Below are 25,353 nucleotides of genomic sequence, written 5' to 3' on the forward strand. Positions count from 1 at the left end.
TGCAACATGTGGAGCGACACCGATTGTGAAACATTAAAGTAAGGTATCAGATCAATTGTCTTAAGAGCACCTTTTTATGTTCAAGAGACTTATATTATTGTGGTTGGCACACAGACATCAGGGAGTCCTGCTCTTCCTTATATCCAGCACAAACATAGAAGCATGGAAAACCTTATATGGCAGTGCTGAGCAAGCTGTGCGGCTGTGAATCCAGCACTGAAGTGTTTACTTTGCTCCATCTATCTGAATGTTTGATATTGGGTATTTCAGCATTGTCCCATTCACTTGAATATTGCATTTTGATGGCACTGATACCCCGGCCGGTGGCCAGATGGAATATTGTCTGCTAAATCCTGGAGGATGCAAGGAAACCAAACTTAACAGAAGCTAAATGAAACCTGAAGAAGGTGTCATGATGGTCTGGGCAAGACAGAAAAGAAGTGGAAAAGTGTAGGACAACAATCAGAGAAGATATCACCTTTGAGTGGCTGTCATGCCAAAAAATGCTAGTAACCTAAAGGTTTGGGGTTAGTTAATCTGAAGGTTAATAGCATTCTGCAACTGCTTCTACCGTGGGAAAAGCATCGTAGCCACCGGCTTTCAGTCTTAGATGGATGGCCGGTATAGCTTCAGGCCCCACTCAGTACATACTGAGGGATGGCTGTAACCAAGCCTCGGCACTAACTGAAGGCAGTGTATTAGTGCAGAGACGGCTTTCAGTCAGTGCTGGAGCGTGGTTACAGCCGCCGCTCACTACGCACTGAGCAGTGAGTGAAGTCATGCCGGCGCGCCACTATGACTGAAAGCATGAAGTTAATTTCCTCCTGGTAGCTGTGCCCGAACGGCATTAGAATGATATTAACATACAAACTGACCCCATAGCTGCAGGCTAATAGCATTTGGAAACATGACAGGTACTGTAATTTCCCCCGGGATCAATAAAGTGTATTGTATCGTATCGTAGGTTCCCTTTAACTGCTGTTTATTCTGCCTCTTGATAGTCTTCGCACGGTCATCTCTTACAGTTCATTGCAGGTGATGAGAGAATTTGATTAGTCTGCTAGCTTTATTTATTTTTTTGGAAAAAAAATGTTTGTATCTGGAATATACATACTGTATAGGCATATGGACACCTGCACTTGCTCCCATTTTGGTCCTTTGGGTGTATCCTTATATTCTTGGAGCTATTAGCTCTTTAGACAGTGTCAGACTATGTAGGAATCCATCCTATTGACAAGGGGAAATGGTGACATTCAGCTGTCAAGTTATTCATACGTTTCAAGGGCGAGCAGAGATCTCATTCTTCACATGCGCCACCTCCGGCTCCATTTTCCTGAAGATCGCCGGAGGTCGATCTGCACATGCGCCTGCGCCATTTTCATGAAGACCGCCACCAGTGAGAGCGCTGCCGACAACTAAGATGGTGCCAGTCCAAAATTTAAATAAATGCATGATGATGAATGTAGCAGAGGTAGCAGAGGGGCCATGGCTGAGCCCTCTGAGCCGAAGACCCTACCCACAGCCCTGCACCAAAGTACAAAGCCCCGTGGAAACCGAAATGTATCATTATCATTTAATAAAAAGCAGGCTGCAGATTTTTACACTAAATGTATGTATTAAATCAGTATGACCGCGCCATTCTGCTCATACCTTTAGTTTAACATGGATTATCCTGACCCCATACTTTCTGATTACTTTTGACTTAGGGACTTGACCTTCACCTGTCCAAATGACTTTATAGGAACCACTGACTGGTATAGAGTTAAAAAAAAAAAAACAGACTCGACTCCATCACAATGTCTTGTACCAGCAAGTTTATTAAGAAAATCATATTCGTTGTCATATTTAGCGCAAAACAGTCATTTTGTTGTTTCATTGCCATTGTGAATTTTGGGACTGGGAGGAAGTCACCTGGTCATCGCCTCCCCTTTCCCACAAAAAAACAAAACAAGAAACTATGATACAATAACAGGCTTAGAATAAATAGTATAAGGTAACATTTCTTTTTTTTACATGATTCAGTTTTACATGTATTTACAGTTGTGAACATCGCTGAAGATAGCTACAAGCAGTGAACACACAATGTACATTATTACAGCCTAACTACAGATATTTATATCCTATTTGTACACATTAGATTGCTCATGCCGCTTACTACTACTGTGGTATGGCTTAAAGGGGGTTTTCTGGGATTTCAAGTTCAAACTTTAAAAGTAACGTCTCAAGGAGGGATTCTGCCCCCAATTTCCATTTTTTAAAGTATACAGACATTTAAACTTTATGTTTCATAGGCAATCCATGGGCTCCAATGCCGCATACATATGTGTATGTGTAGCAGAACCCATGGGTGATATGATATGATTATATCACATGATCAAATTAGAGTGACATCGTTTACTTAAAGGGGTTGTCCATTGAATACAAGTTATCCGTAAAATAGATGATCAGTGTGGGACCCCGATCATTTGTCGGAAAGAGGTATTTTTTTTTCTTTATCTACGATGGGCAATTTGTTTCCCCCAGTTACAGAATGGAGCAGCAAGACTGACGCCAGAGGGCCGCACCATTTATTGCTGGAAATAATGGAGTGCAGTGCTAAGAAGCCTCATAACATATTAACGGAGCTATAGGTGAGCATGGGGATAAAAGTTGCCCAATCTGATGATCGGTGTGGTCCCCAGCAGTGAGTGCCACCACCATCATCCTGTGGATAGGTGATACGGTAATTTGTTTTCGACAAACAGCCCCTTTAAATCCAGGAAAATCCACTTGAACGGCATTTCCTCTTGCAATAGATAATCAATAAATATGAGTTCTTGTTAAAAATTTTGCATATTTCCAAATTGTAACTTGATCAAAAAAATCTGCCATGTTATAACTTAAGTCTACAACAAATGTTTTTTATAAGGCAAACGTTCCTTACCACTGAAATATAAATTTGACGGGGTTGTGCAGGGTTAGAAAAAGATGGCCATTTTCTTACCTAAGGAAAAAATAGTGCTCCCATCTGGTCCACAGGTTGTGCGTCGTACTACACCTCTACTCCGTCCGCTTCCATATGAGCAGGATTAACAGATGCAACTTATTGACAGGTATGGGTATGGGATGTGTCTGCAAGAAATCAGCCGTGTTTTTCTAATTCTGTATAACCCCTTACTTCTCAAGCAGTGCTTAACTACTATACAGTGTCGGCATTTCCACAATTTTGGTAAAAAGATAAAAATTGAACATACAGTTTGTGAAGACAAAAATGACAAAACTGACAATGGTTGTAGTCGAACAGTGCACTGTATTGCTCGGTGGGCTCCCATGGTGAATGCTGTAGGAAGCTCACATACGTCCTGTGCATTGTAGAGACATCGATACATAAAAGTGACATTAAGGTTTTGGGTCTTGGATTGTTATAAACTAGGTAAATCATGCATCAGGTTCATGCTGCATCCAGCTCGAAGCAATATGGCCGTCTATAGTCTTTAGTATTTTATCTTCCATGTGTCTTAAGTTCTATCAATACTGATTCATTTTTTGTACAAGAATGTAACCTTACTAAACCAATGATCATAGGAGGTTTACACCTTTTGTAGGGTAATATTCAGTAATACTAGGGCTCCCTTCAGGCCACAGTACTGGATCCAGCGAGCACAGTTGGTACTTCTTTGCCCCCTTGCTATCATTGTGATCATTGGGTCAGTCTCCGTCCATTATTTACTGATACTATGGTGCCTATACTAGTAGGGGAAACGGTAAGGCTATGTTCACATGATGCGGATTTGCTGCAGATCCGCAGCGGATTTTTCAGTGCAGAAACGCTGCAGAGCCGCACTGTGATGTACATTATAATATTATTTAATGGGGAAAAAAAAAGTGCGGAATTGCTGCGGATTTCAAAGAAGTGCATGTCACTTCTTTTGTGCGGATCTGCAGCGTTTCTGCACCACTCCATGTTAAAATTCCGCAGTGGCAAAATCCGCAGAAAATCCGCACAAAATCTGCATAAAAACCGCGGCAAATCCGCGGCTGCGGATTCTGCCAGGAGATGCGGATTTTGTGCAGAAAATTCTGCACCTCTTTTCCTACGTGTGCACATAGCCTAAAGGTTCTTTCTGCTTACGGGGTACTGAACTGTCTGGGAAAGAAAGGAAGAAAGGAAGAAAGGAAGGACGGAAGAAAGGAAGAAAGAAAGAAATCTATTGAACACGCTTAGACTCTAGATAGTTGATGATTTTTCAAGTGATCTGAGTTTTATCAGTGTTTGTTCTGTTGCCAGTTTTTACAATCAGTGATTTTCACATACGGAAAAATAAATAAATTGCAAATATTCCCCTATCCTTTACAATGTTGATCACGGACAGACTGTACGCTGATGCCATCCGTGTGCTGTCCGGGATATTCTCCGACTCCTGTACTTGCATGGGTAATTTTGCTCCATAACTTTGCTCAAAAACGGACATGTCTCCATGTTTTTGTTTTTGCAGATACACTGTCCACAAAAACAAAACATGGACACGAGAAAAGCAGCATAGAACTGTATAGGTTTGTATTCTATCTGTGAAAATTGAAGTTAGGGCTAGTATACATCGGACGTATATATCTGTCAGTGGCAAAAAATTGATTTAACTTTCATATCAGATGTCGAGTACCCATATAAGTCTATGGGTTCGTGGGAAACATCAGACTGCACTCGGATGGCATCTGAGTAAGGTCTGATTTCCGCGGACTCACAGAATGGAGAAGGTGTAGAAATTTTGTTCTCCATCTTCTCCTCAGTGTGCTCCAATTCTGTCATCCGAGAGAATCTGGTCAAAATATGCCAACACTTGGATCAAACGTGTCATTTCCATAATCGACCCTTAGAAGACATACGAGATTCAAGGACGTCTGAATGAGGCCTGATAGTTATACCCGGGTAATTGCTCTTGCCCTGTGAGTTCCCCCTGCCTTCTCAAAAGAAAGTGAACCAGCCAACGTCATCTTATCAAATACTGTAATAATGGAACAAAAAGGCATCCGAGTGTGCTGTACATAATCCATTCTTGTGACTGAAATACCGTAAATGTATCCAACATAATGAATCAAGAAATACTGTATGTCATTAGTAGCAATATATTTTCATGGGCTAAAAACAAAGTATTTCTATCAGGAGCTGAATATCTGTGAAATATACGTATTTGTTTGGCACAAGGCACATTTTTAGAAGTGTGTTTCCAGCGCCTGTTTTACACAAGGCAGAAAGAGAAAGCCTAAGGCCAGTCTCACACGTCCAGATAATTCCGGTACCGGAAAAATCGGTACCGGAGTTATCCGTGTCCGTGTGTCCGTGAGCTCACGTGGCACATCAGTGTGGCACACGTGCGGCAGCCGTGTGCCGACTGGGTACCACACGGACCGTGCAGGAGACAGCGCTACAGTAAGCGCTGTCCCCTGCTTTGGGTGCTGAAGCCGGAATTCATTCCTTCTTCCCAGCAGCATTCGCTGGAGAGAAGGAATGAAAAATCATTGTTTTTTTATTTTTTTTTGTGGTTGAAATAAAGTTCCCGGTAACCATAGGGGTGGAGCCGCATATTCATCCCTGTAATGAGCGACACCACGTGACCGCTCATACAGGACAAGCTGTGACGCTGAGAGGAAGCATCGAGGGAGCTGGGTGAGTATTTTATTTCCGGCGGGCGGGCGGGCGCACAGGGGGTGGGAGGGGGTGGGAGAGGGGTGGTAGGGGGTTGGTTACCGGGAACTTTATTTCAACCACAAAAAAAATTAAAAAACAATGATTTTTAATTCCTTCTCTCCAGCGAACGCTGCTGGAGAGAAGAAATGAATGGCGGCTTCAGCACCACAAGCTGGGGGGACAGCACTTACTGTAGCGCTGTCTCCTGCACGGCACACGGACTGCACACGGACAGCATCCGTGTGCGGTACGTGTTTTACACGGACCCATTGACTTTAATGGGTCCGTGTGATCCGTGCGCTCCCACGAACACTGACATGTCTCCGTCTTTTTCAAACGGACACACGGTCCGTGAAAACACGCTGACATGTGCAGAGACACATTGATTTTAATGTGTCTATGTGAGTCAGTGTCTCCGGTACGTGAGAAAACTGACACGACACGTACGGGTGCCACTGACGTGTGAAACCGGCCTTAGGATGAGCCCCCAACCTGGGACCTGAGGCTTCACTGTACCAAAGTGGCGATGTCAATTAGTTTAAGATGTTTATCTAATCAAAGGAGTGTCCACGGCTGTGTTCAGACGTTGCAGCCGCAAAGCCATTTTTTTTGTTCTGCAACGTGCAGGCCAGTTTTGACAATATCAATAAATTGGGCATGGCTATACAATTTACAGTGGTTGCATCCAATATACACAGTCGTGGCCTAAAGTGTCGGCACCCTTGAAATTATTCCAGAAAATGAAGTATTTCTCCCAGAAAATGATTGCAATTACACATGTTTTGTTATACACATGTTTATTTCCATTGTATGTATTAGAACAACACAAAAAAAAAGAGAAAAAGGCAAATCGGACATAATTTCACAAAACCCCCAAAATGGGTCAGACAAAATTGTTATCATCCTCAACTTAATATTTGGTTGCATACCCTTTGGAATAAATAACTGCAATCAATTGCTTCCTATAACCACCAACAAACTTCTTACACCTCTCAACTGGAATTTTGGATCACTCTTTTTTTGCAAACTGCCCCAGGTCTCTCATATGTGAAGGCTCCTTCTCCCAACAGTAATTTAAGATCTCTCCACAGGTGATCAATGGGATTTAGATCCGGACTCATTGGTGGCCACTTCAGAACTCTCCAGCACTTTGTTTCTATCCATTTCTGGGGGCCTCTTGAAGTAAATTTGGGGTCCTGCTGGAAGACCCATGATCTAGCACACAAACCCAACTTTCTACACTACATTGTGACCCAAAATCCACTAGTAATCTTTAGATTTAATGATGCCTTGCACACAGTCAAAGCACCCAGTGCCAGAAGCAGCAAAACAACCCCTAAACATCTTTGAACCTCCACCATATTTGACTGTAGGGACTGTGTTCTTTTCTTTGTAGGCCTCATTACGGTTTCAGTAAACAGTAGAATGATGTGCTTTACCAAACAGATCTATCTTGGTCTCATCTGTACACAAAGTTCTTTCCCCAAAAGGATTTTGGCTCACTCACATTTTATAAAACTGCAGTCTAGCTTTGTTATATCTCTGTGTCAGCAGTAAAGTCCTCCTGCGTCTCCTGCCTTAGCATTTCATTTCATTCAAATGTCGACAGATAGTTCGCACTGACACTGATGCACACTGAGCCTGCAGGACAGCTGGAATTTTTTTGGAACTTGATTAGGGCTGCTTATCCACCATCTGGACTATCCTGCGTTGCAACCTTTCATCAATTTTTACTGCCGTCAATGTCCAGGGAGATTAGCTACAGTGTCATGGGTTGTAAACTTCTTCATTATGTTGTGCACCATGGACACAGGAACATAAAGATCTCTGGAGATGGACTTGTAACCTTGAGATTGTTGATATTTTTCAACAATTTTGGTTCTCAAGTTCTCAGACAGCTCTCTTCTTTTCTTTCTGTCCTCCATGCTTAGTGTGGCACACACACAGACAAGCAATGCAAAGATTTTTATCTGGATTCAGGTGTGATTTTCATATTGCCCACACCTGTTACTTGCCACAGGTGAGTTTGAACGAGCATCACATGCTTGAAACAATGTTTTTTACCCACAATTTTGGAAGGGTGCCAACAATTTGTCCAGCTCATTTTTGGTCTTTCGGGTGAAATTATGTCCAATTTGCCTTTTCTCTCTCTCTTTTTTTTTGTTTGTTTGTTTTGTTCCAATAGACACAAAGGAAATAGACGTGTATAACGAAAAGTGTAATTGCACTAATTTTCTGGAACAATTTCAAGGGTGCCAACACTTTTGGCCATGACTGTCTGTATTTATGTGCAACAGTCATGTGGGTGTTGTTAGCGTAGTTGATACATGGGCCCCAACAGACTAACTCGCCTCAGAAAAATGTTGTTCATTACAACCAGGAGTCATGTTTCATTTTTACAAGAGAATCTCATGATGAATGCTGGATTTTAATTGGTTGCTACGGGGAACAGGTATGCTTGTTGTTTGGAACAGTTTAGATATATGGAACCTTTGATTAAAAAATAATATACCAACCTTCAAGTTTTTACCAATAAAATTTACCTCATACTATTATTATATTATAGAAAGCATTTAGCATTAAACATTGTATGGTTTGATAACAATTGGGCTAGATATATTAAAACTGGTGCAAAGGAAATGTGAAGTAGTTGTCCATAGCAACCAATCAGGTCACATCTTCCATTTTTCAACAGTTCTCTAAAAGATGAGAAGTGGAATCTGATTGGTTGCCATGGGCAACAACTCCAATTTCCTTCCTTTATGTCCTCCATTTTGTGTCTTTTACAGAATCTGTATTTGTGTATTTTGCTTCAAAACTAAATCAACCATGTATTAACCAAATATTAATCTTCACAACGATTGTCCTCATTAAGATATTGTAATTATTCTTAATATTTCTCTTGAGGTTTTATTCATGTAAATTGAAATTTGTTGCAGTGCTGAATATTTGAGGGTACTTTTACAAAAATGACATCAGATGCATGAAGAAAGAAATCAGTCAACAACAGTAAGGATTTCTATTATGCCACCATAATGGAGAGACAGTGCACCATCACTTTGGTTTGGGTTTGGCACTTCACTTAAAAAAAAACACATTGGGGAATATTTATCAAGATAAATGTTATAGAATTTGGGCGTGATTTGCAAATAAAATAAAAAAAGAAATACTGTGTTTAATTACTAGCTTCATATTTATTACATGTTTTAGACACTTTTTACGACTTGTCTGACTAGAGGTTGTGGCGTTACTGAAAAGGGCCATGACTTATTAGAATCGGGGTCTGACAATGTGCATGTTCTGATTCTCTAAAGGGTCGGACGTTCTGATTCTCTAAAGGGTCGGACGTTCTGATTCACTAAAGGGTCCGACGTTCTGATTCTCTAAAGGGTCCGATGTTCTGATTCTCTAAAGGGTCCGACGTTCTGATTCTCTAAAGGGTCTGACGTTCTGATTCTCTAAAGGGTCCGACGTTCTGATTCTCTAAAGGGTCCGACGTTCTGATTCACTAAAGGGTCAGACGTTCTGATTCTCTAAAGGGTCCAACGTTCTGAATCTCTAAAGGGTCCGACATTCTGAATCTCTAAAGGGTCCGACGTTCTGATTATCTAAAGGGTCCGACGTTCTGATTCTCTAAAGGGTCTGACGTTCTGATTCTCTAAAGGGTCCAACGTTCTGATTCTCTAAAGGGTCCGACGTTCTGAATCTCTAAAGGGTCCAACGTTCTGAATCTCTAAAGGGTCCGACGTTCTGATTCTCTAAAGGGTCTGACGTTGTGATTCTCTAAAGGGTCCAACGTTCTGATTCTCTAAAGGGTCCGACGTTCTGAATCTCTAAAGGGTCCGACGTTCTGAATCTCTAAAGGGTCCGACGTTCTGATTCTCTAAAGGGTCCAACATTCTGATTCACTAAAGGGTCAGATGTTCTGATTCTCTAAAGGGTCTGACGTTCTGATTCTCTAAAGGGTCCGACGTTCTGATTCTCTGAAGGGTCCGACGTTCTGATTCTCTAAAGGGTCCGACGTTCTGATTCTCTAAAGGGTCCGACGTTCTGATTCACTAAAGGGTCCGACGTTCTGATTCACTAAAAGGTCCGACATTCAGATTATCCAAAGGGTCTGAAGTTCTGATTCACTAAAGGGTCAGACGTTCTGATTCACTAAAGGGTCCGACATTCTGATTATCCAAAGGGTCTGACGTTCTGATTAACTAAAGGGTCCGACTTTCTGATTCTCTAAAGGGTCCGACGTTCTGATTCTCTAAAGGGTCCGACATTCTGATTCACTAAAGGGTCCGACGTTCTGATTCTCTAAAGGGTCCGACGTTCTGATTCTCTAAAGGGTCCGACGGTCTGATTCTCTAAAGGGTCCAACGTTCTGATTCACTAAAGGGTCAGATGTTCTGATTCTCTAAAGGGTCTGACATTCTGATTCTCTAAAGGGTCCGACATTCTGATTCTCTAAAGGGTCCGACGTTCTGATTCTCTAAAGGGTCCGACGTTCTGATTCTCTAAAGGGTCCGACGTTCTGATTATCTAAAGGGTCCGACGTTCTGATTATCTAAAGGGTCCGACGTTCTGATTCTCTAAAGGGTCCGACGTTCTGATTCTCTAAAGGGTCCGACGTTCTGATTCTCTAAAGGGTCCGAGGTTCTGATTCACTAAAGGGTCCGACGTTCTGATTCACTAAAAGGTCCGACATTCAGATTATCCAAAGGGTCTGAAGTTCTGATTCACTAAAGGGTCAGACGTTCTGATTCACTAAAGGGTCCGACATTCTGATTATCCAAAGGGTCTGACGTTCTGATTAACTAAAGGGTCCGACGTTCTGATTCTCTAAAGGGTCCGACGTTCTGATTCTCTAAAGGGTCCGACGTTCTGATTCTCTAAAGGGTCCGACGTTCTGATTCTCTAAAGGGTCCGACGTTCTGATTCTCTAAAGGGTCCGACGTTCTGATTCTCTAAAGGGTCCGACGTTCTGATTCACTAAAGGGTCCGACGTTCTGATTCTCTAAAGGGTCCGACGTTCTGATTCTCTAAAGGGTCCGACGTTCTGATTCACTAAAGGGTCAGATGTTCTGATTCTCTAAAGGGTCTGACATTCTGATTCTCTAAAGGGTCCGACATTCTGATTCTCTAAAGGGTCCGACGTTCTGATTCTCTAAAGGGTCCGACGTTCTGATTATCTAAAGGGTCCGACGTTCTGATTATCTAAAGGGTCCGATGTTCTGATTCTCTAAAGGGTCCGACGTTCTGATTCTCTAAAGGGTCTGACGTTCTGATTCACTAAAGGGTCCGACGTTCTGATTCACTAAAGGGTCCGACGTTCTGATTATCCAAAGGGTCCGATGTTCTGATTCTCTAAATGGTCCAACGTTCTGATTCTCTAAAGGGTCCGACGTTCTGAAACTCTAAAGGGTCCGACATTCTGATTCTCTAAAGGGTCCGACGTTCTGGTTCTCTAAAGGGTCTGACGTTCTGATTCACTAAAGGGTCTGACATTCTGATTATCCAAAGGGTCTGACATTCTGATTATCCAAAGGGTCTGAGGTTTTGATTCTCTAAAGGGTCCGACGTTCTGATTATCCAAAGGGTCCAATGTTCTGATTCTCTAAAGGGTCTGACATTCTGATTCTCTAAAGGGTCTGATGTTCTGATTCTCTAAAGAGTCGGACGTTCTGAAACTCTAAAGGGTCCGACATTCTGATTCTCTAAAGGGTCCGACGTTCTGATTCTCTAAAGGGTCTGACGTTCTGATTCTCTAAAGGGTCTGACGTTCTGATTCACTAAAGGGTCCGATGTTCTGATTCACTAAAGGGTCCGACGTTCTGATTATCCAAAGGGTCTGAGGTTTTGATTCTCTAAAGGGTCCGACGTTCTGATTATCCAAAGGGTCCATTGTTCTGATTCTCTAAAGGGTCTGACATTCTGATTCTCTAAAGGGTCTGATGTTCTGATTCTCTAAAGGGTCCAACTTTCTGATTATCTAAAGGGTCCGACGTTCTGATTCTCTAAAGCGGGGGTCCCCAACCTGTAGCTCGGGAGCCACATGTGGCTCGCTGTCCCATAAATTGTGGCTCGCGACTGTCTACCAGCTTGGTGCATTAGTTCCAGGTCTAGCAAACAGGTATGAAGAGCACATCTCAAAATTATTAATTTTGTGAGCAGCCCTGCACTGAAGTGCAGATCTGGATGGATATTTACTGGTCTTAGGGGTTTAGAGATGTTTTAGGTATGGTACGCTAGAGGATGGTACTACCTGTTAGAGGAGGTGCTTAAAGCTGGATGTGACAGTGTGTTGGGTGTCTTGATGGGAGAAGGCTGAATGGGGGTATTGTGGGAACCCCTGGATGTCAGTTTACTGCTTTGGAGTGATTTCTGTGCAAAAGCTTTGGTTATCATTATACCTGTAATGGGGGCTTTGGTTGACACTACTTTGAAGGGGGTGGGAGCTAGATGTGGCTCGCGACCCTCTCTCAGTGCTGAATGTGGCTCGCGACCATTTCTCTAAGCTAAATGTGTCTCTCAAGGTCAGAAAGGTTGGGGACCACTGCTCTAAAGGGTCCGACGTTCTGATTCACTAAAGGGTCCGACGTTCTGATTCACTAAAGGGTCCGACATTCTGATTATCCAAAGGGTCTGAAGTTCTTATTCACTAAAGGGTCAGACATTCTGATTCACTAAAGGGTCCGACGTTCTGATTCTCTAAAGGGTCTGACGTTCTGATTATCTAAAGGGTCCGACGTTCTGATTATCTAAAGGATCCGATGTTCTGATTCTCTAAAGGGTCCGACGTTCTGATTCTCTAAAGGGTCTGACGTTCTGATTCACTAAAGGGTCCGACGTTCTGATTCACTAAAGGGTCCGACGTTCTGATTACCCAAAGGGTCCGATGTTCTGATTCTCTAAAGGGCCCAACGTTCTGATTCTCTAAAGGGTCCGACATTCTGAAACTCTAAAGGGTCCGACGTTCTGATTCTCTAAAGGGTCCGACGTTCTGATTCACTAAAGGGTCTGACATTCTGATTATCCAAAGGGTCTGACATTCTGATTATCCAAAGGGTCTGAGGTTTTGATTCTCTAAAGGGTCCGACGTTCTGATTATCCAAAGGGTCCAATGTTCTGATTCTCTAAAGGGTCTGACGTTCTGATTCTCTAAAGGGTCTGATGTTCTGATTCTCTAAAGGGTCGGACGTTCTGATTCTCTAAAGGGTCCGACGTTCTGATTCTCTAAAGGGTCTGATGTTCTGATTCTTTAAAGGGTCCGACGTTCTGATTCTCTAAAGGGTCCGACGTTCTGATTCTCTAAAGGGTCCGACGTTCTGATTCTCTAAAGGGTCCGACGTTCTGATTCTCTAAATGGTCCGACGTTCTGATTCTCTAAAGGGTCCGACGTTCTGATTCTCTAAAGGGTCTGATGTTCTGATTCTCTAAAGGGTCCGACGTTCTGATTCTCTAAAGGGTCAGATGTTCTGATTCTCTAAAGGGTCCGACGTTCTGATTCTCTAAAGGGTCCAACTTTCTGATTATCTAAAGGGTCCGACGTTCTGATTATCTAAAGGGTCCGACGTTCTGATTCTCTAAGGCTAGGTTCACACTGCGTTAACAGCAGCCCGTTCAACACATACGTTACCGGGCTGCTGTTAACGCAAGTGCCGACTTGTCACATCGCTAGCGCAGATAGAGCATCTGCTAGCTCTATCTGCGCTAGCAGTGACGGACCCGGAAACGCTGCAGCCCGCGTCCCAGGGTCCGTCACTCAATGACGGCACATGGCTAGCGCACGCCCATTGTGGGCGTGCGCTAGTGAAGTGCCCGACATAGAAGTTAATGGCGGCATTAACAGGCTACATTACACCGCGTTATGCCGCGGAGTAACGTAGTCCGTCTAATGGACGCCACAGATGCAGTGTGAACCCAGCCTAAAGCGTCGGACGTTCTGATTCTCTAAATGGTCGGACGTTCTGATTCTCTAAAGGGTCCGACGTTCTGATTCTTTAAAGCGTCGGAAGTTCTGATTCTCTAAAGGGTCTGATGTTCTGATTTTCTAAAGGGTCGGACGTTCTGATTCTCTACAGGGTCCGATGTTCTGATTCTCTAAAGGGTCCAATGTTCTGATTTTCTAAAGGCCTGTTGTTCTGATTCTTTAAAGGGTCCGAAGTTATGATTCTCTAAAGGGTCCGAAGTTCTGATTCTCTAAAGGGTCTGACGTTCTGACTCTCCAAAGCGTTGGACGTTCTGATTCTCTAAAGGGTCCGACGTTCTGATTCTCTAAAGGGTCTCATGTTCTGATTCTCTAAAGCAGGGATGGGGAACCTCAGGCCCCAGGGCCATTTACGACCATTTATCAGGCCCCCGGGGCAGATTCTCCAGGGGCCGCATTCTTGGGCAAGGAGGTGTATTTTGATTGCCACCAGCTCATTAATTTCTTCTTATTCTGTTAGCACACACACGCAGTGTTCACTACTGAACATTGAAGGGCATGCAATGAAAGATTACGTCCTGAAACCAGTGCCAGAGTCAGGATGTACTTTGTGGGTTGAGTTTGTACGGCCCCCGAAGGATGGTATATATATATATATATATATATATATATATATCCAAATGGCCCTTGGCAGAAAAAAGATTCCCCACCCCTCATCTAAAGGGTCCGACGTTCTGCTTCTCTAAAGGGTTGGACGTTCTGATTCAAATTGCCTGACCTTTCTTTATCTACCCTGATATCATCATCTTTCGGGGACCAGTTGGGAGGCCCTACGTACTCTAAATGGTTAGCTAAATTAGACAATATCAGCCGGTTTGGCTATAATTTAATGGAGTCCATTAGGCTCACTACCACACACAACCAATAATGAACCAGGTTCCTTACACCCTTGGCTGAAAGTATGCCAAGACAAGGTAACAGTAGGAGGACCCAAGGCATGTATCTCAGGGTCTTTACTAATTTGGGGGCATACAAAGTCATCCTCACCATCTTTGCATACCCTCATCACATATGACAGGGCATACCCTGGTTCTGTAATGAACTTAAGGGTCCTTTTAAAATATTGCTGTAGACCTCAGCATTTTTTATTTATACCCTTAGTAGTGAATAAACTACCCACATCTGTGATCCCACCTTTCAGGAAAATGGCCCCTTGATAAAGCTTGGCGATCTTATCCAGCTGAGACATGACGAAGTCTAAAAGCGTTGGTTGCATGGCTGTCTCCATAACGTTTCTAGACTTCTGTGGAGAGATCTACTATACATGCACATGCACTCACCTTTCCTATTTTTTATTTTTTTTTTAATTCTGGGTTTTATGGGGCTCCAAATGTTTTGACAGAGGCCTGCACAACTCTAACCTGGCTCTGTCTGTGATTGATGTAGGACCCTGCAGCAATTATAAGGGCTGCATCAATGGCACATGTTCTCTACCCTAAGATGATGCCATAATTATCAAAATGAAGTAAAACAAATCTAAAATGCAACCTCCTTCTTCAACTAGTTTTAGCCCATTACTCAAGTCTTATTGATATATGACCTAAGGATGAAGACAAGACTAAATCCATTTAACAAATAAAGACAATAATTATGAATATAATTGCTCATTAAATCCCAGTTCAATATACTGATGAGGGAGGAATGCTTTCTTCCATGGCACCAAGAATTTTTTTTTTCTATGCATGTTCCCCCATACACAGCCACTTAGTATACGCTAGGTGCAAATAATAAATTCGGTCCCAGGAGTAACATTGTTACTGATGAGACAGAAGGAAGCAGCAGAATTATTACATTTTTAGCACTATAGCGGCTCAGAACAAATCTTTCGTTATTTATTTGCCAGCCCCGTTGAGCCGAGTTTCCCACTGTGATTGATAAGTGCATTCATTGACACTGATAATGAAGAGGTAGTTTACTCTGCGACATCATTACAGATACTATCTGTCTGTAATGGGGAACATGGCTTTGGTGCATTGATAGAATCCCTGATTTCCTTTACATCAGAAACACCATTACTACAGCGCGATCCATCACTGGTCTTGTGATTGCTGGCAGATGCAAGTGCTTTTGTCTCATTGATTTCTTGAGGGCTGGATGCTGCAGATACCAGAGACATCTCTTTAGATGGCCTTCTGGGAATGAGAGATATTGCATAATCTGCAATAATAGCGCCAAGATCTAATTTACACGCCTGGTCAAATTCAGTAAAACCAACATTTGCATTAGCCTCACAAACCACGAACGATCCATTATCCTTCAGGAGAAGGTCGATGCCGCATATGTCCATCCCCAAGATGTTTGACACTTGCATAGCTAACAGTTTGCCTTGTTCACTAAGAGGGAACGTGGAGCCCACGCCACCTGTTAACACAAAATAAGGTCGGTTAAAGCATATTTTAGGCCGGGGGCTATAAAACCTTACGTTTCTTTCCATGCAGTTATTCTTTATGCAGCAGCTACATCAATTATCATATATAAACCAAAACTGTAGGAGTAGAGGAGAAGGTCGATGTCATCCGAGTGCAGTTCTATGTTTTCCATGGACTCATTGACTTGCGATTTGAATATTGGATCAAACTCTCATGTTCACATGTTTTTTTTTCCCCACAACGGCTCGGTCCAAGGAAAGAATAGGACATGTGCACGGCCCCATAGCATAACACTGGTCTGGGTGCGATCCGATGTTTTGTCAGATCACACTAGGAACATTAATACGATCATGTCCACATCTGCGCGTGTTCAATCATATACTCCTCACAGCTTCATTAACACTTACCCAAACAGCAATTACTCTGCATTCTGCCATCAGTGGAACTTCGCAACATGGATCCCACGACGCGTCCGCCAACAATCACCACCCGGATGTCTTTTCCATGAGACTCCTTTACATACTTCTGAAACAGATATGGCGCATCATGTCGCACTAGGTGGGATATGTCCAACAAATGGTGTTTATCCCGTGCAAGAAACACAGCCTTTCCTGGTGGACAAAACAAAACCAGTGTATAGAATGGCCACGGTAAAAAAGAGGTGCGTAACGTGCTCCATGGTACAAAGCCATTATTCAGGGTATTCTGATACCCATCTATTCCATTAGATCTTGGGCTGTATTTCTCATATGTTTTTATCTTTTACAGGTGTCCTCTTCAGCGCTCACTGTCATCTCTGCTGATTTTTTGTATGAGTGAGTCAATGAAAGCGTATTTCGAAACCAATAAACTCGTCAGTTTTCAAGTTCATGCAAGTACTTTATGGTGAATTTACTATATCAAACTAATTCTAGGTTTTTGTAAGTTATTTCCTGCTTTTGATCATAGCGTGAAATAAGATGTTATCTTATATGTTACTCAATATGAGGTGACTCACAAGTGCCGAAAACAGAACATGGACACTCTGATGACTCACGTGTATGGTATATCCTACATGACAGGATTAAGTATTGTGTGTGATCAACAAGTCTCTAAAGTTGGGATTTTTCTATTTAGAACTGATAGGTCTTCCACCTCCTCCTTGAAGTCAAGTAGTAATGTCTCGCTTACAGAGGCCAGAAGTCCCACCTACAGAGGTCAGGGGCATAACTCAAATGGGTGCAGGGGTTGCAGTCCAGGCCTTGGAGCCAAAGAGGCCACAAAATGTCCCTTTGACCCATATGAGAAGATCAGTATTATTAATGATCCATGACAGTTGGGAGTCCTGTTGGAGAATTTGCACTGGGGCCATCGCACTACAAGTTCCACCACTGGACATAGCCCACCTCTAGACTACATAAATTCTTTCCTCTCATTGCTTCTGAGGATATGCCATACAGGGCACCATGTATGACATTTGGTAGAATTGTGCCAAAATTAAAATTATAGAGACTGGGATATAACCTAATTTATTCATTCACCTCCACTAATTTGAAGAAAGACCCCCTGCAAGGTCTCCTTAATGAGCAAATTCCTCAAATACAATCTCATTCCCATACTTTTATCTTTTTAATTTTTCCAGCAACTAAATTCACAATAGCCTGCTCACAGAAGTCTACAGTTTTACCCTTTGATTTATGTACTAAGCCTGTCATCTTGAAAAGTTATGTTTACCTGCAGATACTGTCATGGCCGAAAGTTTTGGCACAAATGAAATTGTTCCAGTAAATGAAGTATTTCTCCCAGAAAATTATTGCAATTATACACGTTTTGTTATACACGTTTATTTCCTTTCTGTGTACTGGAACAACAACAACAAAAAAACAGAGGGAAAAGGCAAACTGAACATAATTTCACATAAAACCCAAAAATGTGCCGGACAATATTGTTGTCACCTTTCTAAAATTGTGGGTAAACAACATTGTTTTAAGCATGTGATGCTCGTTCAAACTCACCTCTGGCAAGTAACAGGTGTGGGCAATATGAAATTTTTATCTGAAACCAGATGAAAAGGGGAGATGTTAACATCAACAACCTCAAGGTCCATCTTTAGAGATCTTGATGTTCCTTTGTCCATGGTGAGCAACATAATCAAGATGTTTACAACTGATGGCACTGTAGCTAATCTCCCAGAACGTGGATGGCAGAGAAAAAAATTGATGAAAGGTTGCAACACAGGGTAGTCCAGATGTTGGACAAATATCAAAGACTGACCCTCACTTCCAAACAGAAAACATGTGTGAACAGGTGCATGCTAAGGGTAGCCATCTCCATATATAACTAACAAATAAATTTGCACTCTGTAATGCTATAACATACAAACATGAAATATATGAAATTGGATTTGCAATACTGCTCTAGAAAACAGGTAAAAATGAAGATACTTAGCGCATAGATTTGGCAATTCATGTGTGCCGAGCAGCCAAAGACAAGGTGATCCTCTTTGCTGGGAATCTATGCTAATATGATACTTCTGGGCTGCTAGCCCACAATTATATGGGTAGGCAGTGATTAAAACCACCATAGGCTGGGCACACATAAATTGGTGAATTTATGTTCTAAGTATCTTTATTTTAACCTATTTTCTAGAGCAGTAATGCAATTCCAGCTTTATATATTTCATGTCCAGATGGTGGATAATCAGCCCCAATCAAGTTCCAAAGAAATTCAAGCTGTCCTGCAGGACAGGAGATCCAGGAGGATCCCACTGCTGACACAGAAACATAATAAAGCTAGACTGCAGTTTGACAAAATGTACGTGAATAAGCCAAAATCCTTCTGATAAATCGTTGTGTGGACTAATGAGACCAAGATAGAGCTTTTTGGTAAATCACATCATTCTACTGTTTAATGAAAATGGAATGAGGCCTACAAAGAAAATAACACAGTACCTACAGTCAAATATGGTGGAGGTTCAAAGATGTTTTGGGGTTGTCTTGCTGCCTCTGGAACTGAGTGCAAGGCATCATGAAATCTGAAGATTATATCAAAGGACTTTGGTTTGCATTGTAGTGCCCACTGTCAGAAAGCTGGGTTTGCTACCTAGGTAATGGGTCTTCCAGCAGGACAATGACTCGAAATATACTTCAAGAAGCACCCAGAAATGGATGGAAACAAAGGACTGAAGAGTTCTGAAGTGGCCGGCAATGAGTCTGGATCTAAATCCCATTGAACATCTGTGGAGAGATCTTAAAATTGCTGTTGGGAGAAGGGGTCTTCAAATATGAGAGACCTGGGGCAGTTTGTGAGTCGCCCGGCAGGGCAGTATGGTACTTGGTACAGGGTGCGGTACTTAAAGGGACGTGTCGCAGTGGTGACCTGGTCCGTGGCCCTGGGCGCCCATGTTAAAGGGAAGGTCTTTAAAGGGGCTTTTGAAATAAAGAAAGTTTGTGAAGCCACCTGTGGTATTCGGTCAGAGGTGACCAACGCTGCTTAAAGGGGTCCTCTCGGGTGATGTTATGGCAGCCAGATGGTATAACTTCCCACAGGTGAAGTAGGTCCCCAGGGCTCCCGGTGAATAGATGGAAGATGGTGAGTGGTGCAGTAAAGAACGAAGGACGCAGTTGTGCAGTCTTTTTACCTGGTTTACTGATGGTAGCAGGTAGCCACAGTCCAGGGCACCAGATCACAGGTACAGGCAGGGTCCGGCCGGCTTGTAAGCGAGTTCTGCTATGTGTCTTAGAGTCCCACAAAAGCCTCGGTCTTCCGGCTACCGGTGTCTGCGCTCAATCAGGGAGGTCGCCCAGTCGCTGCTATTCTCCCCTGTTATCTCTCTCCTGTGCTTCACTCTCCGGCACGTTAGCTAAAGGCTGTTCTTGCTTCTGTATCTCGCTATCTAGGAGCTACAGCACTTCAGGCTGTACGGCCCCTCACCTGTCCTTCTGCCTCAGACTGCTCCAGTCTGCTGTCCGGCACCAACTGTCTAAATCTTCCCAACTGCCTAGCAACTGACTAGCAACTTGACTCCTCCTTCCGACCAAAGAGAGAGCAGCTCCCCTGATTTTGGGTATAGAGCTCCCCCTTGTGGCCTGAAGTCAGAATGGTGTTGTATGTGCCAATTACCTGTTAAAAGGAATCCTCCATTGCTTCCAAGCATGACATCACTCTCCCCGTGAGGAAAAACAATGCCACTGTGACAACCAGGACCCTGGGGCATCACATTTGCAAAAGAAGAGTGGTCCAAAATTCCAGTTGAGCGGTGTAAAAATCTTGTTGTTGGTTATTGGAAGCCATTGATTGCAGTTATTTATTCCAAAGGGCGTGCAACCAAATATTAAGTTGAGGATGACAACAATTTTGTCTGGACCTTTTTGGGGGTTTTGTGTGAAATTATGTGCAATTTGCCTTTTTTTCTCTTTTTCTTAGTTCTTCCAATACATACAAAGGAAATAAACATGTATATAAGAAAACATGTGTAACTGCACTAATTTTCTTGGAGAAATACTTCATTTTCTAGAACAATTTTAAGGATGCCAACGCATTCCTCCATGACTGTATAGGGTTAATCTGCAGGTAAATAGCTTTTCAAGCCTGCCTTATGGAAAGTGCGGCTATCAAAACAAAATGAATTTATTCCGGGGTGGAAAGTGCGGCTACCAGAACAAAATGAATTTATTCCCTCCCCGGAGCTGCCAGCTTTAAGTCATGGGGGTGTTCATGGGGAGGCTACAGTCAATGCTGACAGCACCGCTCATTTTACTTTGAATGGCTCTAAGAAAGCCCTAGCACTTTGATTGATATTCGTGCAGAGCCTGCTGTCCATCGCTGTCCTGTGGCATGCACACGCCACTGGTCACAGTTTAGTAAACTGTACTGTGAGCGGTGACTGCTGCCGCTCCACGCAGAGTAGAAGAGTGAAGTCTGACATTAGAGGTGAAGTCAGCTAGCAATCAACAGAAAGCGGGAGGCCCCAATAATGTTAATAACTTGGGAGGCAGAGTTTTACTCAGTGCTTTATCCCGCCCACTGCACTTAGGTACTCATTCACATTCAGCAAAAAAAGTGGGGATCTATCAAAATATGGGCAACAGAATAAAAATATACAGGTACCAGTGAGGTTAATTTTCTCTGGGACACATGCATAGACATGTTTTAGAGGGGGTCAAATTTACTGAAGATTCCCTGTAAATAAGACTAGCTTAGTGAGATGGATATAATATTTTTCTTCTTCGTGAGTCTTGGGGGAAGGAGGTCTCTACACAAATTGGAGGGGATTTTGCCCCATGTTAGCCACTATTCTTCTATTTCTTTATCCTGGCTTTGTTACATTACTGACTGTTATGTTCTTATCCTCCACCAGGATAATGTTTTGGGCTTTTTTTACTCAATCGATACAGCAGTATCGTCGTAAGCATTGTTAATTACTCCTATTTTATTTTTGTTGAAAAAGACAATTAAATCTTGAAACAGAACTGGTACATCGAGCCGTGCCTCCCACTTTCTAGGCTTTCCAAAGTCTTACCTAGGATTCCTCATTTTTCTACTAACGAACGATAGTGTATCAATAGAGGTCGTTGTAGTCACATTGGACCTCGCTGCCACAAGCCCATAGGACCCAGCTGTCAGGCACTGATTGTGAAGATTATGATGTTGGGTAGGAGCCCAGATACAGCCTTTGCATTAGGACCAAGCTTCTGGCTATGCATGGTACACCTCAGAAGGCCATTCATTAAGTTTTGGTTTTTAATCACTTATATCTTAATTGTCCAGCTGAGGGCTATTTTACTACAGCTGAAACACTGCCTCTGGCTACCAAATGAAATATCCATGGCTTTAAAGCACCACTTCGGCGGTATCGGAATGGTGCTACTAACGTAAGATCCCTTGCGCTAATATTATACTTCACCACCCGCCGTCTTCAGCTGTTCCCAGCACCGTTTCGGTCTTATGACGCCACCTTGTGCCCCCAACTTCTGACTAACCAGAACAGTCAGAGGTAATAGTCACAAGCTCTCGATGCAAGTCTATGAGATCCAGAAAAAGGCTTGGAAAGTGACCTCCGGCTCCAGCAAACACTGAACCGAAGTGGCAGATCACAAACTGCTGGAGACCAACAATAGCGGCGTGGATAACAGCAGAAGACTGTGGCTGGTAAGTATAAGGCTAAGTGCAGGCGCCTTACTTTAGAAGCACCACGCCAGCCCTGCAATAAAAAGAACCCCCCCTGGAGTGGTGCTTTTAACAATGATTCAATGTCAAAAAGTTAAAGAAACAGGTACAGAGTGTAGAGAAAGCCATTGTTTAGGTCATCGACTAGGTATACATCAAAATAGCAAAACTAAGGACCTGGTCAGGTCTCTCAAGCCTCCTAAACCACCTCCATTAGTAGAGTCCTAATTCTGCATCTCAATCAAGTCCTTCTATGGCGAAGAAGAAAGCAGCACTCCAAAACCTCGAAAGGAACGCAGTTCATTTATCAATCCCAATACAGATACCATGAAATGTTTCAGATCCTCTACACAGCCATTTTCGAGCTGAAACGTTGCATGGTCTCTGCATGGTGATGGGTTACTAAACCCCTTTTCCTTTGGACTTTCTTGAGTCATGCTTTGCTTTCTTCTTTGCTGTCCTAGAGATTTTGGGGACTCAAATCTATGTATTTGAAGCTTGAACCTACCCAGGAGGGATTCTTACTATGATACTTCCTTTTTTCCCCCAATCAAGTCCTTGATAGGCCTGACTATCAGCATAATGGTGGCAGTTTGGAAAACATTGGGGTACTAGGTAGAATATTCTGCTGCAATCCTCAACGTGTGGACATATCCTTACATTTCAAAGATCTGCACGCCCATATGTAGGATTTGGGTAGAATTGATCGAATTGACAGTCTCTTTAAGTGACATTAACCACATCCAGTACATAATAAATTACCTTGATGCCCTCGAGTGTTTTTCACAACAACAGGATATCCAAGAGGTTCTGCTGCATCTATCATTTTTGCAAATTCATCGTGTCCACCTGCCATGTTAAAAAAAAAATAAAAAAAAAAATAATGTAAGACATAAATTAATTCCCCCAATAATGTATACAGTACAGAGCAAAAGTTTGGACACACCTTCTCGTTTAAAGATCTTTCTGTATTTTCATGGCTATGAAAATTGTACATTCACACTGAAGGCTTCAAAACTATGATTAACACATGTGGAATTATATACTTACCAATAAAGTGTGAAACAACCGAAATTATGTCTTATATTCTGGGTTCTCCAAAGTAGCCACCTTTTGCTTTGATGACTGCTTTGCACACTCTTGGCATTCTCTTGATGAGCTTCAAGAGGTAGTCCCCGGGAATGGTTTTCACTTCACAGGTGTGCCCTGTCAGGTTTAATAAGTGGGATTTCTTGCCTTATAAATGTGGTTGTGACCATCAGTTGTGTTGTACAGAAGTCTGGTGGATACACAGCTGATAGTCCTACTGAATAGACTGTTAGAATTTGTATTATGGCAAGAAAAAAAGCAGCTAAGTAAAGAAAAACAAGTGGCCATCATTACTTTAAGAAATGAAGGTCAGTCAGTCAAAAAATTTGGAAAACTTTGAAAGTGTCCCCAAGTGCAGTGGAAAAACCATCAAGCGCTACAAAGAAACTGGCTCACATGAGGACCGCCCCAGCAAAGGAAGACCAAGAGTCACCTCTGCTTCTGAGGATAAGTTTATCCGAGTCACCAGCCTCAGAAATCGCAGGCTAGCAGCAGCTCAGATTAGAGACCAGGTCAATGCCACACAGAGTTCTAGCAGCAGACACATCTTTACAACAACTGTTAAGAGGAGACTTTGTGCAGCAGGCCTTCATGGTAAAATAGCTGCTGGGAAACCACTGCTAAGGACAGGCAACAAGCAGAAGAGACTTGTTTGGGCTAAAGAACACAAGGAATGGACATTAGACTAGTGGAAATCTGTGCTTTGGTCTGATGAGTCCAAATTTGAGATCTTTGGTTCCAACCACCGTGTCTTTGTGCGACACAGAAAAGGTGAACGGATGGACTCTATGTGCCTGGTTCCCACCGTGAAGCATGGAGGAGGAGGTGTGATGGTGTGGGGGTGCTTTGCTGGTGACACTGTTGGGGATTTATTCAAAATTGAAGGCATACTGAACCAGCATGGCTACCACAGCATCTTGCAGCGGCATGCTATTCCCTCCAGTTTGCGTTTAGTTGGACCATCATTTATTTTTCAACAGGACAATGACCCCAAACACACCTCCAGGCTTTGTAAGGGCTATTTGACCAAGAAGGAGAGTGATGGGGTGCTACGCCAGATGACCTGGCCTCCACAGTCACCAGACCTGAACCCAATTGAGATGGTTTGGGGTGAGCTGGACCGCAGAGTGAAGGCAAAAGGGCCAACAAGTGCTAAGAATCTCTGAGAACTTCATCAAGATTGTTGGAAGACCATTCCCGGTGACTACCTCTTGAAGCTCATCAAGAGAATGCCAAGAGTGTGCAAAGCAGTCATCAAAGCAAAAGGTGGCTACTTTGAAGAACCTAGAATATAAGACATAATTTCAGTTGTTTCACACTTTTTTGTTAAGTATATAATTCCACATGTTAATTCATAGTTTTGATGCCTTCAGTGTGAATGTACAATTTTCATAGTCATGAAAATACAGAAAAATCTTTAAACGAGAAGGTGTGTCCAAACTTTTGGTCTGTACTGTATATTGGCCCAAATGCAAGTGGATCCATTCAAAAACCCATTTACTGCTAGTTATTATGTATTATGTATACACAAGTACCGTTTACATCAATTTTTGATCCGGTCCTTGGCATTGATTATGGTATTGCTGCATCTGTCCGGTTTGACCACTCCGGTAGCTGATCTGCTAGCCACACCATTACTATGCAGAACACTTTGGCCTTGCTTCGGCTGACAGCCCTGTTTTAAAGGTAAATTCTATTTTTATGTTTCAGCACGAATAGAAAAGAATTCACTGTCCTTCCAATGAACCTGTAAATCTGTAGTGCATGCTGGGATTTATGTAATTACTAGGTGCTCTATGGCAAATAAATCCCAGCTGGCATTGGTTGCCCTCCATGTAAGAAGGCACTTGTGACGACAATGAGAAATCCCTCATCTAAGGGCATATTCACACTGATGGCAAAGAGTCCCTTTGCTGGGACCACCAGCGATCATCTATGGAGGACCTTGAAAACAATTATTTTTATGGAAGGGAAAATTGAAGATTACACAGTTCTATTAATATTAGGTTTGCATGTGTGATGCAGGACAGGACAGTTCCTCCCTATTTGCATGTGTGACGCAGGACAGGACAGTTCCTCCATATTTGCATGTGTGATGCAGG

The 25,353-nt window shown here is 42.8% G+C and overlaps 1 protein-coding gene across 1 annotated transcript in view; it reads right to left on the bottom strand.

Annotated features, from left to right (window-relative positions):
* Window positions 1–14,950: 14,950 nt before the first annotated feature.
* Window positions 14,951–25,353, bottom strand: part of RIMKLA (ribosomal modification protein rimK like family member A) — a 48,933-nt gene continuing 38,530 nt past the window's right edge. The window contains exons 3-5 of the mRNA XM_077257475.1: window positions 22,925–23,011; window positions 16,423–16,626; window positions 14,951–16,007 (exon numbers count right to left, since the gene is read on the bottom strand). Coding sequence (XP_077113590.1) covers window positions 15,559–16,007; window positions 16,423–16,626; window positions 22,925–23,011 — 740 coding nt within the window. The 3' untranslated portion in view covers window positions 14,951–15,558. The remainder of the gene's footprint in view (window positions 16,008–16,422; window positions 16,627–22,924; window positions 23,012–25,353) is intronic.

This window comes from Ranitomeya variabilis, chromosome 4 (assembly GCF_051348905.1).
Source record: "Ranitomeya variabilis isolate aRanVar5 chromosome 4, aRanVar5.hap1, whole genome shotgun sequence".
Lineage (NCBI taxonomy): Eukaryota > Metazoa > Chordata > Amphibia > Anura > Dendrobatidae > Ranitomeya > Ranitomeya variabilis.